A 16783-nucleotide genomic window follows, 5' to 3' on the forward strand; every position below is an offset into this window, starting at 1 on the left:
GTCCGCCCACTGACACTGACACACACACACACACACACACACACACACACACTTTCTCTTACATACTTCTTTCCCTGTTCAAATTTGATTTCAGCCCAGAGACACACTTTTCACTTCACTTGTTCAATATTTGTAACATAAAATAAAAGTTTATTGCATTTTATATAGAAAGCACATTCACTGTAAAAGGATATGTAGTAAAATTCCATACAGTACTTCAGTACCTCCAGTTAAACTATTAGGCCTGAAGACAAATCAGAATTATTAACTGTTAGAATGTCAGACAATAATTGCAGTGAGCACATATCCCATAGCTTACTCGAGGATACTAAAGAATATGAAAAATGTGAATCTATGTTTATATTATGTACAAAGATTTATGTTATTATTAATGTATAAAATCTGGAATAAGTGATCTCAACTCTGCCAAGACAACATTACACACCACCTTCGATAAATACACATTTCCTCACACATCTGACTGTATATATTACAAGCATCAATAATTACTGACCGAACACCATCCCCTCTTCAATAAATCCTAGCAAAAGAAAAATAATATTTAACAATTTTTTAATATTACAATATTCAGAAAAAAAGTTCTTTATTGTTCCTCCCCTGAGCAAAAATGGAGTACTATTTACATCAAATAGTGTGTACTTTTTAAAAAGTTTTTCAAAAATCAGCTTTGATGTAAACTAAACTGGTGCATAGTCATTCTTTAGCTGTTTATTTATTCCAAAGCGAAGTACCAGCCCTCTTCTATAGTAGATGTGTAAACTCAAACTCAATCTATGATTACTGTTGAATCTCATTCATCAGTTCATCTAGTCTGTCAAAGTCTTTCACTCTTTTAAACTTATTCACTGTATCATTAAGTTCCCTGTTTTTCTTTCTTTTTTTTTATTTGTCTTATTTTAAATAACATCTCATATGATCCATTTGACATAGTGTGACATTATATATTATGACAATTTTTTTTTTAATGTCACAATCAATATCAACTCTTTCTACCTTCCTCCTGATCCTGTTGTATCATCACTGTTGAGAGATAAAGGAGAACCAGGCAGGGAGTTTTCCTCCCGTGCAACCACACCTGCTGCCCCTGAATGTCTACGCGCCCCCTTGGCCCGCAAGAAGGCACTGTTTGGATGTTGATTGTGAATATGGCGTAACAATGAATCCTGGGTAGAAGCAGTGTGGCCACATTCCTCGCAGACATAGAGCTTAGTGCGCCGTTCCTTGTAGGCATACTGCTGTGCCACACCATGGATTTTCTTCATGTGGGATTCCAGAGAGCAGCGCTGGGTAAAGGCCTTCTCACACAAATTACATTTATATGGACGAACACCTGGGACATGACAGAAGAGAGGCATGTATATTTAAGAGTGTGTGTGTCGTGTGCGTTGTCACAAAGTTTTGGCCTAATGCCTGGCAATTTGAAACTGTAACTGTATATTTATATAAAATATTACACACCCAGGTAAATAAATCTGATGCCTGTTTTTTCAAACCCTTTGGTCTAACAGTAAAAAGGTAATTTGACCAACAAAATACTTTATGCTCACATACCAGTATGTGTGCGCACATGCCTCTTGAGATCGAAGGTGTCATTAAAGCCCTTGCCGCAGAAGCTGCATAGATGCCGTTTCTGTTCACTGTGACACTTTAAGTGTCTGTTGAGCATGCGTTGGTACTGAAACACTTTCTGGCACACTTGACATGCAAAGGTTCCCCCTACTGTAGGTGCAGATGCTGTCCCACTGCTGGTTGTAGGACTTTGGTTTGCCACAATGGCAGGAGGATCAGCATTTGTACTCAAAATTTTAAGTGGAGCTTCGATGGGGAGTTCACCTGTAGTCACCTGGAACATTGTTACAATTTATTCAACATGATTTGTGATTGTCAACAACAATCTAAAAAGATCTCAAAAGGTTCCTTGGGTTCCTCAGTTTATCAATTACTAAAATAGAAATTAGCTTGTGCATAAATGACTGGTATGATGCCACATACCAGAGTATTCCTGAATCAAAATAGGTGAGTAACTAACACTGAAACCATGCCAGCCAAACCAGTTTTAGCCAGATACTAAAATAGAAACTTAATGAAAGCCACATTTCAGAGAGAGCCTCACCTTGATCTTGGAGCGGACGTATGTGTTGCTTTGTGTACTTCGGATGCGCTCTGTTTCAGGACTGGGCTGCTGTCCCAGAGCGGTAGAGGAGGGCAGTTCAGCTGTAGAAACTACTGTGTAGGGCTCTTGCATGTATTTCTGTGTACATCTGTTGTGTTCTTTATGAGTGGACAGGCACAAGGCCACTTCAGCTGTACTTGCCTCTGACTCCTCCCACAGAGCTTGAGGGGACACAGAAACTGGAGGGGAAATCATGAACAAAATAGTAAATATGCGTGTTAATGGTAGTTATATTTCACTATATGGCTTTTTAAAGTATGTGAACACCTGACTATTAAACCCATATGCGGGTCTTCCCTAACTGGCACCACAAAGTTGGAACAACACAATTGTAGAGGATGTCTTCAATGTATTCACTGGCTCTAAGAGGTCCAAACTTGATCTAACAATAATGCCCCTGTGTGCAAACAGACTCCATGAAGACATGGTTTGCCGAGGCTGGAGTAGAAGAACTCATCTGGCCTGTACAGAGAGCCCTATCCACTAAACACCTTTGGGATAAACTGGAATGCCGACTGTGCTCCAGACCTTCTTGTCCGTCATTACTGACCAGGGGAATTGCCCATTTAGCCACACTTAAAAATCTAGTGGCAAGCCTTCCCAGAAGAGTGGTGGTTATTGTAATCAAAAGGGAGACTAAATCTGGAATGAAATGTTCAAAATTCACATACGGGTGTGATGGTCATGTGTCGAATGTGTTAAGAACTACAATACATCTTAGATCATTTCTGAAACTATGTCAACAAAACAAACTTCTCTAACCATTCAAGCCATATGCTCTAGGTTTAACCAAGAATCTGTAGATTATATGAAACCTGTGCGTTGTGTGTGGCTCTCAAAAAACTGGGGACAGTTGTGCCTTTAGGGTAGGTGTGTGTGTGTGTATGGTTGGGTGGGAGGCAGGTGTGTGTGCAACTGTATTGTCCTGTGCTAAAGTCAGCCACTCCTGTTACGGCATTACCAGTCTGACTGGCCAAGCTAGAGACACAGGCTTATCATCTCGCTTTATACAAACATACATACACAAAGCATGGGCTGCAAACAGAACCCCTGTAATGTATCATGTTCTCTTATGTATAATTCTATTAGAATATCTATTAGTGGAATCATTAAAAAAATTTGACACAGGTTTCAGTGAACTGAAGTTACACTACCTCTTTTGTACATTAAGCAGAGAAGTGTGAAGTGACTTGCTCAAATCAATGAACAAACAAACAAAAAAATACACAAATAATTATGATGAATATAAAATTGATGCTAAATATAATCATGTGTGTGTTACTGTATTAAGAAAAATGATCTCCTCAAACCAAACACCTTTTTATCTTTTGATTTTTTTTTTACTAGTTCGGGAATTGAAATGAATTAAAAATATATCTGAAAAATGCAGTAATATGCAAGAATTAAAGAAAAAAAAATCCTGAGAAAACAAGGCAGCATTTCATTACAATTGAAGCACTTTTTTTTGTTCCACTGTACCAAGTTAGATTGATCTGTCATCACCTGTAATGCCTCCCCTCCCTTCTCATAAACATGAGCTTGTATTTAACATGAACAGCACAATATTATGCTATATTATGTGGCACAGTCACTATTAAAGTTTTTTAGTTGTTGTTAATGATCCAATTCACTTTCCATAAACTTTCTTTTTCATTAGGCTGATTCCCAAGGCCGACTCCGCATTTAAGGAAACGAATTGAAACCGATACGGCTAAATAACAAAGGGAAAAAGGAGCATAATGACTCTGCACAACTATTGCCCCGTTTTATTGTCCTGCACTACGCGCCAATCCAAATCCACTTCTCAGGTCTTATCTCGCAGCGCTCTGGTGACGTCACACCTCACGGGTCCACTCTCTCTCTCTCGGTGTAAAACGAGAGGGAAATCTGTGCAGTCGGATAGACACTTAAAAAATAAAATTTAAATTAAAAGCTCAGTATCTACTGATTGTGCATGCTCCATTGGTGAATAAAGAAATCTATTAGAGCGGCTATCAGTGAGGGAAAGGTGGAGAGCAGGCCTAGCCCACAGGAGGCGAGTTTACTCTGGGCCATGTTTGCTAAGGGTGTAGAGAGAAACAGCAGCGGCACCGTGGGCCAGTCCGTTATTTCCTTCGCTGTTCATTAACTCAGCTGTGCACCACAAAGCCACTGCTACGATAAACACGCCAGATAAATTTCTTACAGAACGAATAAAAGATAGGATAATTAGAAACGCTGTTCAAATCAATTTTAGAAGAAGAATAATGAATTCTACACTATTTTTTTTTAGTGTTGAGAAATTCAGATTAATTTATCTTTAGTCCTCAGTTGTCCCCCACTGTTTTCTGACACATTTTCAATAGCCAAAAATTCATTTCTCTAGGGATAGGCCTTGACTTTATGTTTAAACTTAAAATGAAAGTACAAAATGTGTTGTGTGTTATGGCAATTAGGCTCATAACAAAAACAAGTTTAACAACATTTACTACATACCACATTATGCTGTTGGTGTTACAGTAAATCAGTACAACATTTGTCTCCAAATGCTTTGAGAAATTGTATATATATATATATATATATATATATATATATATATATATATACACATATTATATATATATATATATATATATATATATATATATATTTGATTTGCAGGCGAGAGAAAAAAATTGCTTATCAGAGCTTAGGTCCCTATACATCCTGTTCGGAAATTAGTTTCTAACTGCGAGTATAAATCCATCAGGTACTGGTCAATTATTATCCCAATAGTTTATTCCGATGTAAAGAATTAGCTTGGTGAAGGGGATCACAAAGAGAGGGTTGTGTTTCGGGTATTCCGTTAGGTGAATCAGCAGAAGTCATCTGATACTCAAAACCTCTGCCTGCTTTTCTAAACTGTTGTCAAGATCTCACATGAATCGGTTTGTTTTGGCCTTCGAAACCTTTGCGTGGGTAAAACGCCGTTTATTATTTCAGTCCACTCCACCCTTGCTACTACTTGTCTTATCTCCTAAATTAAAGCGGATTTAAGGGCTTTTCCAAATGTTACGTTCCGGGTATAGGCGAGACTGAAATGTGCGCAACGCAATGTGTTGCAATGAGTTTTTACGTCGTCTATAAGGAAGGCAGCTCTGGGGCTGAAGGTCAGCTAAACGGCTCCTTGGCCCACTTCAGCGCGCGCACACACACACTTTCAAAACACCAAACAAAAGTGTTCAATTCGATGTCCTCAAAGTAATTGGTGTAGTTTAATCGTGTACAAAGTGGACAGATGAAATGTTTCTGAAATAAAGTCAGTATCGTGTGAGAAATCGCCTAAGAACAGAACTTGCTTAAGCTTATTATTTAAAAAAACAAACAAAAAAAAAACTATATAATTATAGGATATAATTTGTATTAACGAATAGCTTTATAAAGGCTTGTAAACAAAATATTATAATTTTGTAGACATAGCTAAAGGATTGAACATAATATTGTATAGTTCCCCTTTACCGTTATTCGGCCTATGTTTTTTAAGGTTCAGGTTAAATGGTATGTAAATGAGTGTATGCCCCTCACCTGGTATGTAAATGTCTCCTCTTTCGTGGTCAGGTAGATCACTCCAGCTTCTCTTGCCGGGTGAAACACTGGGCTTTTTCACCAGGAATGCTCGTGGCATGCTGACTTCTCCAGGTGTCTCTCCAGGTGTCTCTCCGCTATCTCTCTCTCTCTCTCTACGACACTCTATTGTAGTTGCTACAGCGCTGTAGTCTCTACACTACTCTAAACTACTAAAATTAACCACACAGGTAAGACAGGTAATAAAATATTTGCTCGTGGAATGTGCCCGTTGAGTAGCCGGAGATTTTAATGGAGACCTGGACGATTTTGTTTCGTTCTCCTCCCTCCTCACTGTCTCTACAAACTTTTGTACCTATAGGCTACAGGTTCCCGTGGCGTCTCCCACCATTTGTCCACTTTTGCGCGCCCTGCCTTCTCTTCCGTAACTTCCACGCACCGAGCTCGCTCCCGTGCCAAAACGAGCGGATTTTGGTCGTCCACGCGCCCGCTTGAAAGCACCGTCACAGCAGAACGGTGGAGGAAATGTGTTCGATCCGCTCACTTGAGTCACAGCACCACGAATTTCAAAGGTTGATTGAAGCGCAGGTACACATTCATGAGGAAACAGGTGGCAGCGCGCATGCGCCTGGAAATAACGGTGACAACAAACCCGACCCAGCCTCTACGCTCTACCTGTTCAACCGGTTTCTTCGCCCACAACACACACACACACACACACACACACTACCAGTCACCATTCCGCTTCAAGGCGGGAGCAGCTAGGCCTAGAAGTTAGACTTGAGTAAAGCGATGGAGAGTGAAAGCTAAACTCAAAATCTAAGGTGGATTTTGAACGTTTATTACTTTTAAACGAACACATTGTTCACCACACAAATGATGACAATTTTCATACATGACGATAACGTTTTAGAGATGAGCAGTCATCATCATCATCATCATCATTATCATAAAACGACCTCAGTGGTTGTCTTTGCTGAAAAATATGTATATCTGATTTGATTATGTAAATAGCATGACCAATCGCTAATTCATTCTCTGGGCAGAAAACAGTGTATAATAATAAAGTATAATAAAGTATATAAAGTATATAATCTAGCTAAGATTACAGATGGCGTCACAACGAATATCCCATTCATTAGTAGGCTAGTGACCCCTCCTTACTCATCTGATTGCCCCAACAAAAATAGTATCTGCATTAAAATCACCCTAAAACCTCCTTTATATCTCATTCACACCTTTTCCAGAGCCATTGCCAAGTCAAGACTGTCTAACTTGGTCTATAGCTTTTTTTTTATGTGTTGAGTTTCTATATGATTTTGAATCATCAGTGGTAAGTGCTTATACTTAAAGGAATTATGTATATGTTCTGTGCATATTTAGAATGTAACATATTGTGAGTGAGTATGTAAGTAAGAATTGTAATGAGACTAACAAGAGAGATGAACAAGGAAAGAGGGAGTGTGTAGGTGTGTAGAATGAGTGGTATGTTGCCTGGGCTGTCCGAGCGGTTGAGGCAGCACATTTACCTCGTTTTCTTCCTCCTCATCCCCTAACCCTTGTTCCCTCTATTTATACCACTTTAGTTCTGTTAGTTGCTGGAAACTCAGTCTTAACTGTTTTGCAGGAGGGATTAAATTAAAATAAAACATCTCACCAATGAACCTCCGTCTATCCCTGCAACTATTTTAGTTTATTTGTGTTTAGCCTATTCATTTTTAGGTATGTAAATGCTTTACCCATAAGTCCATGAGAATGTGTGCGCGTGAAACAGAAACTTTTGATAGAAAGAAAACAGAAAGTTTTGTTTTGATGTTTTGGTATACTTTTAATTGATCATTGCATTGTATCCATATTATTGTGGATAAGCATAGGAAGAGAATATTGGAAAAAGTTGAAAAATGTGGTGTTTAAACAGGTTTAAATTTAGATTGTGCTGTGTTATAAAAAAGACTGCAGGAGAAAAGAAGTGTTGAAGTTTAAATTGCTGAGGTGTTTTGCACAGATTTGGTGATTGGTTTGAGCCTGAACAGTGATTTCCTAGTTGGAAGACAATATGAAGGAACAAATGGTGTACAGTTCAATGTACGGTTGTCATTTACTTCTTGTCTGTACTTAAATGCGGACAGAGGACAACTTAAACCCAAGGTCCCCAGAGGTGTGCTCTCTATTATATAGGAACTAATTACATCCATAAGTGTTGAGAATTATCCATCAAGATTAATGCACTCACATATGCAAGCACATAGACTACTTATTTTGAAACTCTACATTCTGCTTTTTCTTTAATACTTTTTTCTTTTTTGCTTCCTTTAATGTGGAACATCAAACCAATACTAGTGGTTTAGAACAATGCTTTATGATCTAACAAAGTTAATGTTAGCCTGATCAAGCTTAACCTGATTGGTGACCTGTTCCCCCTTTTCTTTCTAACTGTACCTTCCATCCCCCAAGGCCTGTTTTACTCCATTTTTCTTTCAGCAATGAAAAAGAGCCAAAGATTTTCCATCATATTACAGATTCATACCACAAAAGGTGGTGCCATTCTACATCACCACTGTGTCTTACTGACATTTAAATCTGCCACCTGTGATGGCTGAAGTCTCGTTCTAGTTTTAGGTGGCTGCCCACATTCTTAACTGTATTAGTAGGCGAAGGAATGCAGTGTATCTGCATCTGCCACTGTTTATGCATTTCTCATAAACACTGTACAGATATGCATGGTTAATTCCAGCTAGGTGTCACACCTTTACTGCATTATCAAAAGGAATCTTGACTAACCTTATTTTGAATGATTAAATTTTAAAGTTGTAGCAATGCAAATGAAGCACTCGGTTAATACATTTTCCCATTTCAATTGAATCGGCTTACTCTATTATTAACTGCACGTAATGAATTGGATTATATTAATTCTTACAAATTTGTAAATAAGTGCTGATCGTGCAGAACTTCAGGGATGCTGATCTTACATTTAGAGTGATGCAATATCATTAGGAACTTTAACAAAAAAAATTACAAAATAATAAGTGAAAAAACCTAATTTAGTGCCGTGGAGAAAGTACGTCATTTGTGATATGGGATTTGTTGGGTAGTGTTTTCATTTTTTGTGTATGAAATTGTATAATTGACCGTATGTATCCTCTGTTTTACTGAACTTTTCTTTCAATTTATAGCTTGTTATCCATTACAGGCATACAGATAATAGGCAGGGAAGTGAGATAGGGGCTTCTGTGTACTATAATTATACAAAATGAGATTAAAAAAAAAAAAGGACTGGGCCATTCCGTGTTTATTGCCACCTCATGTCTAATGCTCCTGCAAAAGACTGCAGATGCACAGACACTGAGCAGGATAAAGGTTAATGACAGTGAGAGTGAGAGTGAGCAAACGGTAAAAAAATGAAATCAACTAAATATTTGATATGACCACCCTTTGCTGCATTACTTCTCTTATGTACACTGTCATAGAACTTAATAAGGAAATCGATTAGTAGGTTATTTCAAGCACCTTGGAGAACTTTTCATAGTATTATGTCAGCTGACTGCAAGTGAAGAGGACATTTTGCAGTAAAGTTAAAAAAGTTGGTGGGGCGACTGTAACAATATACTAATCCCCTAATAATAATCCCCTATATTATACCAGTGATAGTCAGTTATCCTTAAAATATAACTTTGCTTGATTCATATCAAATTTGTCCTTGGATCAAGAACAGAAATTTACGTGCACAAGGCCAACGGTATAGAGAAGAGTGTATGAGGATTTGCCACCATGTGGCCATAAAAGTTACTGTCTCTGCATTGTTTTATCACCCCAGGGCCTGCCTGACTGTTACTTACGGCATGCTTCAACAAGCCTGGCGTGCAAAGTGAAAAATACCGTTAGGATTTGCTTTGGGAGGGACAGCTGTGAAAAGAGCGGTCTACCAAAACCCCAAAACTTAGAAGCAGCCTTCTGTCTATTACCCTATTGTGCTATTGTCTACTTCAATCGCCTGCAGTGATCAATCATGACAAAACATTTCTAAAAGCAAACATTACTTCTTTTTTTCATCAGTCATAACCTGAATCATAATTTTAGCTTTTGCTGATCTAGGATTTCTAACACACAAACAAACATGAATAAACTATACCTCCATGCAGAGTGAACCTTTTTATGTATATTTCTGTGGTTTCCATTAACTTGTGTATTACTGTAACTAAATAATGCCAGGCCTACACCTAACCTTATAATCCTGCTGAAACAATCCAGTTTTTTCTGATGAACCACCAGCTACAAAACACAGGCCAAGCCAGTCAAACTGGTAGACCATCTTTGTCATCTGTTCAATTATTTTCCAGCTTCCTTATTACTTAATTAATCAATGCAAATTTGAGACTTACTCATTCTGTTGCTGCTGTATTTTCCTTTAAAATAACTTGTCTGCAATGTAGCATTAGTAGAAGTGAATCAGAAATGTTTTGTTTTTTTACCATCACTTACCTGGCAGAAATTATTATTCATCTTAGCCTGTGTTTTGGCATCAGACAGCTAGTCAGGCTAAATGTTTTTTTCATCAAAGAACTTTTACCTTGATCTCATTCTGGCTTAGTATTTTCAAGTAAAATGACCAGCTATACTGTATAGATGGTTTTAAAAACCATAGTAGAGCTAGTAAAGTGCAGGTATCATTGTTTGTTGGAAGGTGAAACCTACCCACATTTTGGGCCCTGTGAAAGCCACATTTATAGTCTGCTCCACTATTCCTTCTGTAGTGTCACCCATGAGCAGGGTCTTTTTTGCTTGCATGTAAACAGTATGAATTGTGCTTGACATGCTGCTGGTCAGTTGTGCAAGTGTTTTTTTTCTTATTTATTTATTTATTTATTTATTAACAGAGGAATAATGTAAATGAAACCTTCACAGGAAGATCGATTACTTTCATAGTAGAGAAAATGACATTACAATATTACTGTAATAAATATATTTTTAAATATAAGGATAGAACTATATTGCACAGAAGACAAGTGATAGAACATACTGTAAACCATAAAAAACCCTTCTGGTGAGTTAAAGACTATATTGAAGAAAACTGTACAAGGTTTTTCTTTAAACTCAAATGCCTTATTACGTTTCTTTCTTTTACAGTGCTTGGTCAAAACAGTTTTCAGCCACCATATCTGTCAGACAGGAAGCAAAACAGGTGTAATGACAAGTGCTGCATCATTCTTGCCCGACTTGTTAGTGCAGGGGCTGAAGAACGGGTAGATGGCCTCACAGAACATATCTGTGTATGTGTAGATATGCAGCTGAGCATCAACATTATAGAAGGAAACCTGCCCTTTCTCATAGTCCAAAAACACACCAATCTTTCTGGGTTTGGGGTTAAGGGGAAGGTTGAGGGAAAGGTCTATTCCAAAGGCATAGTTGGTCTTATTTCGTAGGCTGAGGCACCGGTATCCATTGCTAGGGTTGACAGTTACTTTTCCCTTCCTGTTTACAGTGTGGCGGGCCACCCCCAAATCCCAGTCTGTCTTGCCTCCCACCTCCACTTCCCAGTAGTGCCGACCATCTGTAAAGGCCTCCTGGCCCAGCACACACACCATACAATCAAAACGCTCGGGGTTGTTGGGAACGAGTTGGTGCCTGTTACCACACTTCACTTGCTTTCCGTCTTCTGACAGGATGAGCCGAGGATGGGCCGTGTTGGGATCCAAGGTTACATCCACTGATTGAAAGGATTGGAAAATTTAAAAATAGTATTTGAATTGATCTTCATTACAAGATGATGATTATTCTCCATGTTTATTGGTTTTAGTCTAACTGAGTTAGTTTAACCTAATAGTATTTTTGTTAGATAAAAACTGAAAAGACACTTTTAAAACACATTCAGTAAGATCACAAAACATCAGAACTGTTTTATTGTGAGTGAAGTTGATTTAGTTACTAGTATGTCAAAAGTTAGATAACAGCTCAGATCATGTTTTATTGCACTGAAGGCATTACTTTTATAGTCTTCACATACCTGCATACTCCTGCATTTTCTTCATCTCTGCAAACAGTGACATTAAAATGGATTAAATTCAAATGTTCAGTGCAACATTTAAAAGGATGGTATTTGCTAAATTTCTTGATACATACGTGGCTGGGCTTTCAGTGGTGAAAGATGAGTTAATGCTGATAGGCCTGTGTAAAAAATCAAAAAAATCAAATCATGGTGTGTGCTGGTTATGGTCTAACAATTTATGCTTTGCAACATTTTCATGGATGCAGTGGTTTAGTTCTTTAAAGACAATTCTAATGACCAATCTTAAAATCTTCACTCCATATGTACATTTTCTGGAGTGAAATGTCTTAACTGTCAGAATAAAAACATAACAGTTACTTCGCCACTAGGTGGCAGTAACATCTCTTTGATGCTTTTTCCTCCTTGGAAGACAAGCTACATAAACCCCACGAATGTAAAATGTCCATGTGTTGTATTGCAATGAAACAAAAATGAACATCCTTACAGGTTTCTGGTAGTTTCTGAATCTCCTCCTGGAAGTGCCCTAGGAGTTCACATAGTGAAGTGTAGACTGTCTTTGTCCCAAGGTCAAAGGTTACTGAGACTTCAGCCCACTCTCTGACTGGCGTGAGAGTGTTGAGATGAGAAGTGTAGCTCTTTGGACATAATGATAAGGGTTAAACTTGATTAAGTGAATTTGAAGCTCGTTTGCCCACAACAGTCATTACAGTTAAAGTGGGAATTAGTCAAACACTGATTTACTGATAACTGAGTGGGATGTTAAAGCATTAGTCTCACACAGATGTATGACGTTAAAAAAAACCCAACATCGTTAAGGTTAATGCTCTTTGGCACAGATTTCTTGCTCAGTCACTGGAAGTCATACCCTAAGAATACTCCACGCTAAGATCTTTTGACTGTGCAGGCCAGAGCATTTGATTATTATTATTATTATTATTATTATTATTATTATTATTATTATTATTATTTACTCAAGCCATTCAGTGAGCCCTTATGCTGATCCTTCCCTCTACGGGGAGAAGTGGACCCATATTACACTGTATAAAGCGTCCCATAGTATAAAGTGTCATTAGGATTTCATTAACTTGTCACCAGTTTTTAGTTTCAGGTACCAGTGACTGTAGCACCTGAAAAATCAGCATTTGAATTTGAGAGGTCATCATTATCATTATCATCATCATCATCATCATCAATTTTGAATTTTATTAGTTAAATATTTGGCTACCTGCCACTGGTATATAGCCAATCAGATTCTCTCTATACAATAACATGGCCTGAAAGATGACAGTTAACCTTGGTGACTTTGGGAAATAACAGTTCCTATGGTGTTTAAAATATCTATCTAGGCCCCTACCTTCAGTCCACTGATGCAGTCATCAATCTGGGCCAGTTTGCTCAGCTCTGCACTTCTCTTCCACAGCTCTGTGAGCTCCAGCTCCAGCTCTCTGATTATTCCTTCAGCCTTGTGTTCTGCTGAGCACCGTCCCAATTCTACTGCCTCTATCAGCTCGGCCTGGCCGCGCTCAACAGAGCTCAGAAGTTCCCCAAACACACGTATGCTTTCCCGTGTCTCTCTTTCTGCAGACATCTATATAGGAGATGAAATGAGTGAGAGAAAAGAAAGAAAGAACCACAGAAGTGCAGACAATAGGGAAACGATGGAAAAAAAAATAAGTTCTAAGTTTCTACCATAACAACAAGCAAAAATATAAACTTTACATAAAGCAGGATTCCTTATGATATTCATAGAAATTTAATTCCATTAAAAATGGAATGTACAGCATGCTTGAAAGCGTTAGAGTTGCCCATATAATCTTAAATTAAATATATTCCCACCAGCTCCAAAAATATGTATTTTCTAAATCTTCAACCGTTAATTTAATTCTAGCCTAGTTTTATTCTAGTGTAATTCTACACTTTACACTACTAATGAGCAAAATTAGTTTAATAAGCCTGATTGCACAAGTTTGCATCCTTCATCATTTCTAGATGGGATAAAAAAGGAAATACACTTCTTTCCTACAAAAAAATTAATTGCTGTTCCTTGTAACCTCTAATTTTCACTAAATATCTTAAATAAATGTTTAACATTATCACATTATTCCAATGGTGTGCACACTTTTGCACTGTGAACTGTGTATAAGTGCTTAGCTTTACACAGATAAAACAGACAGAATGAACAAAACAGTGCTTACTTTTATTCCTTCCAGAGATAATTTAATCTCCTCTATTTTCCTCTGCCTTTGTCCAATCATTTCCTGTATTTTTGCTTCTGCGATGTTAATCTCAATCTTCATTGAATGTGGTAAACAGAACATGAAAAATAACAGAACAGGAAGGACAACAGTCCATACCATATTCATTATTATGCGATGAAAGTTGTTCAGCACAGTTTGCAAACTCATCACACTGAATAACTTGACCACATTTTCATTGCAAAACCAAGATTTAGAAAGAATGAAACTACAGTATTTACAATGAATACCATCATTGTTTAGTGAAAGTTTTCCATACCTTGCTTGTTAGCCACTCCTTTTCTGCAGGGATGATGTTATGTGATTGGTGATCTAAATCTCCGCACTCAGAGCAGATACATTCCCCATCAGATTTGCAGAAAAGATCTAGTTTATGGTGGTGTTTTGCACACTGTGGCACTTTCCTGCTGTCTGCAGCTCCACTCAGAGTGTATCTCCTGAGAGACACTCTTCTCATAAGTTCCTGGGGCTGCAAGCTATCAGATTCATTTATTTCCATTAACATTGGCTGTAGGCCCAGTGACTGAAAGTTCTGAGTTTCAGAAGGAGGAGAAGGTTTGAGAAACCTGTGCTTCATTTCAATAAAGAGATCTCCAGGCAGGTGGCCTTGTTTTAGAGCCCTTTTCTCCATCCCTCTTCCTTGTAATTCTCCTCTTCCAAACCCACCACATGAACCAGCTTCTTCCTTCATCTTCTTGAACTGCTCTGTGATCTCTCGAAGAGTGCGGTTGATGTGGAGCTCAGGTTTCTTCTTAAAGCATTTCTTGCACAATGGGCACTGATAGAGTTTGACTCCATTCCAATAATGCCCGATGCAGTTCATGCAATAACTATGGCCACATGGAGTGGAGACCGGATTGTCAAAGACATCTAAGCAGATGGCGCACTGGAACTGCTTCTCAGAGAGGAAGCTACCTGGGTATAGCATAGTTCTACAAAAAAGGTCGAAAGTGGACTGAGGTAGATGAAGGGAAAAAATGTATTGAGTTGAGGCAAACAAAGACAGGTGAAGGTTGGTGGAGAGTGGAGCATAGGCATGAGTAACAAGTAATAAAATTTAAAAGGTCACAATATTTTAGCAAAAGTGCAAAGTTTGGGTAGAATTTTTTCTCTGGATGTGTTTTCTAACAATTGAGACTTGAATTGTGTAAGATTTCATGCATAGTTAGTTAAAACTGTTATTTTTTCACAGCTGATAATTGAATAAACTGATCTGAACTTATCTGGTGCTTGGGTAAAGGAATGAAGCTCTTGCTGAAGTACTAAAAAGACATCTAATAAATCAGCAGTGTACTTTGTTACTATGCATTTTATCCTGTACATTTAAGTCTTGCACATTTTTATAGAACCAAAAGTGTACAGACTTTTATACTGTCTTTGTGAAGGTTTTTCTATTAGTTTAATATTGACAAATCATGTAAGACATTTTATTACAAGGAAAATATCTTTACACTAAAACAACAACAAAAACAAGACTGAGGTATGACCTATTTAAATTAAAATGATTTCTATGTTAAACTTACTATTAGAGATTCCAGAACTTCATATGCTAAAAAAAATCCATTAAATAGTTAACTACAATAACTACTCTCTAGAGTGTTTTTTCCCCCCTGTGGAGGTCAGCAGAAATCTTTAGTATTCAGTATTCATATTCACACTTTTGGAAGTCTCCCCTTACCTCTTCTAAATGCAGGGATTAATCTTAGAAGGCTTCTTCATCAGGGCGTTCTTTCTTATCTCTGTTGTCTTCTCTCCTCCCGTGCTCGCCTCAGAGCCACAACCCTGCTCTGTTCTCTAGCTCCTCTTTATATAGTCTGAGGCTGTGAACCTCCTGTGAGGAATTTCACAACTATGTACCTGTCTGGATTTAACCTGTTCACGGCAGCCCTTTCCTCTCTCCTCCGCCTGTCTTAATGATTTGTTTATGAAGGACCTACGGGAGGATGTTCGGCTCTTCAAAATGTAACCTCTTGATGTCATACACAATCACAGTCACGTTTTATCTTTCTGTAGGTTTTGATTTTTGGCATTTAAGGATGAGAAATGACACACACACAACAGATTTTTGGATTTAAAGAGTCCTAGGCAATATTATAGGCTATATATTTAATTCTCCTAATAGTAAATGCTTTGGTGTGATTTAGAGTCCTAGCTCAGTATGATCAGTTGATGATGTATGTTGATGTTCTCTGGCTGATAAAAACTGACACAATGTGCTCTAACCTGTCTGACGACAGGACTTGCTGTTCTAACGATTTTTTTTTGCTATTAAACAATAAGACACTTTGTTTAATATCATCGAAAATGCATTAGTGCAAGTATTCACACTGTAACTAGTTTTTAACAAAAGAATGATTTCAAACATAACTGCATAACTAATAATACAATAACTTAAAACCAAGAACTAAGCAAAAAGTAAAAAAGCAGTTAGTAAGGGGGTTAAACTAGATACCTCCTCTATCAAGTTAAAAGCCTTTAGACCTTTGTCTGAGGGATAAGAGACACATGATGGCTAGAAGCAAAAAACTGCTCGGTGAATGGGGAGCCAGGATGCTAGTGCAGCAATATGTTGTGCTATCATGTTTAGACCTTAGACATATCAAGTGCCTGCAGGAGGTGTGTGCTTCTAAACCAGGGTGCAAGGACAGTGTTGTGTAAATTCCTGTGATACCTGGAAAGCCAGGAATTGTTTTTTCAGTTGGCTTGCTACAGGAAGCCAGTGGAGTGACTTCATGGGGGGGTCAAATGGGAGAATTCTGCAGTTACTACAATTCTGAAAGAAGGCAG

At 38.0% G+C, this 16783-nt stretch overlaps 2 protein-coding genes across 3 annotated transcripts; both read right to left on the reverse strand.

Annotated features, from left to right (window-relative positions):
• Positions 1-129: 129 nt before the first annotated feature.
• On the reverse strand, positions 130-6335 carry ovol1a (ovo-like zinc finger 1a). The gene is made up of 4 exons (XM_058395970.1): positions 5738-6335; positions 2135-2373; positions 1573-1864; positions 130-1351 (listed from the first exon to the last, which is right to left on the reverse strand). Exons 1-4 carry the CDS (start codon positions 5835-5837, stop codon positions 1011-1013), a joined length of 972 nt encoding a protein of 323 aa, XP_058251953.1. The 5' UTR covers positions 5838-6335; the 3' UTR covers positions 130-1010.
• A 4288-nt stretch (positions 6336-10623) lies between these two features.
• On the reverse strand, positions 10624-15799 carry LOC131356416 (E3 ubiquitin-protein ligase TRIM39). Of its 2 annotated transcripts, none has more exons than XM_058395432.1 (8): positions 15675-15799; positions 14256-14928; positions 13937-14032; positions 13096-13329; positions 12226-12376; positions 11855-11899; positions 11739-11765; positions 10624-11441 (listed from the first exon to the last, which is right to left on the reverse strand). In XM_058395432.1, exons 2-8 carry the CDS (start codon positions 14922-14924, stop codon positions 10897-10899), a joined length of 1767 nt encoding a protein of 588 aa, XP_058251415.1. In that variant the 5' UTR covers positions 14925-14928; positions 15675-15799; the 3' UTR covers positions 10624-10896. The 2 variants fall into 2 exon arrangements, with proteins under 2 accessions (XP_058251415.1, XP_058251416.1); XM_058395433.1 differs by having other exon boundaries at positions 14256-14951; positions 15675-15770.
• Positions 15800-16783: the final 984 nt, after the last annotated feature.

Source organism: Hemibagrus wyckioides, linkage group LG07 (assembly GCF_019097595.1).
Source record: "Hemibagrus wyckioides isolate EC202008001 linkage group LG07, SWU_Hwy_1.0, whole genome shotgun sequence".
Lineage (NCBI taxonomy): Eukaryota > Metazoa > Chordata > Actinopteri > Siluriformes > Bagridae > Hemibagrus > Hemibagrus wyckioides.

What these genes read in the sequence shown, in the direction of transcription:
- LOC131356416 (XM_058395432.1), bottom strand. Translation starts at nt 14,924, where the DNA reads ATGCTATACCCAGGTAGCTTCCTCTCTGAGAAGCAGTTCCAGTGCGCC. An exon ending in TATCTCTGGAAGGAATAAAA is followed by an intron (nt 13,330 to 13,936) that starts GTAAGCACTGTT and finishes TCTCCTATATAG; the next exon opens with ATGTCTGCAGAAAGAGAGAC. An exon ending in GAAAATGCAGGAGTATGCAG is followed by an intron (nt 11,442 to 11,738) that starts GTATGTGAAGAC and finishes CCTTTCAATCAG; the next exon opens with TGGATGTAACCTTGGATCCC.
- ovol1a (XM_058395970.1), bottom strand. Translation starts at nt 5,837, where the DNA reads ATGCCACGAGCATTCCTGGTGAAAAAGCCCAGTGTTTCACCCGGCAAG. An exon ending in AGGAGACATTTACATACCAG is followed by an intron (nt 2,374 to 5,737) that starts GTGAGGGGCATA and finishes TTTCCCCTCCAG; the next exon opens with TTTCTGTGTCCCCTCAAGCT. An exon ending in GCATGTGCGCACACATACTG is followed by an intron (nt 1,352 to 1,572) that starts GTATGTGAGCAT and finishes GTCATGTCCCAG; the next exon opens with GTGTTCGTCCATATAAATGT.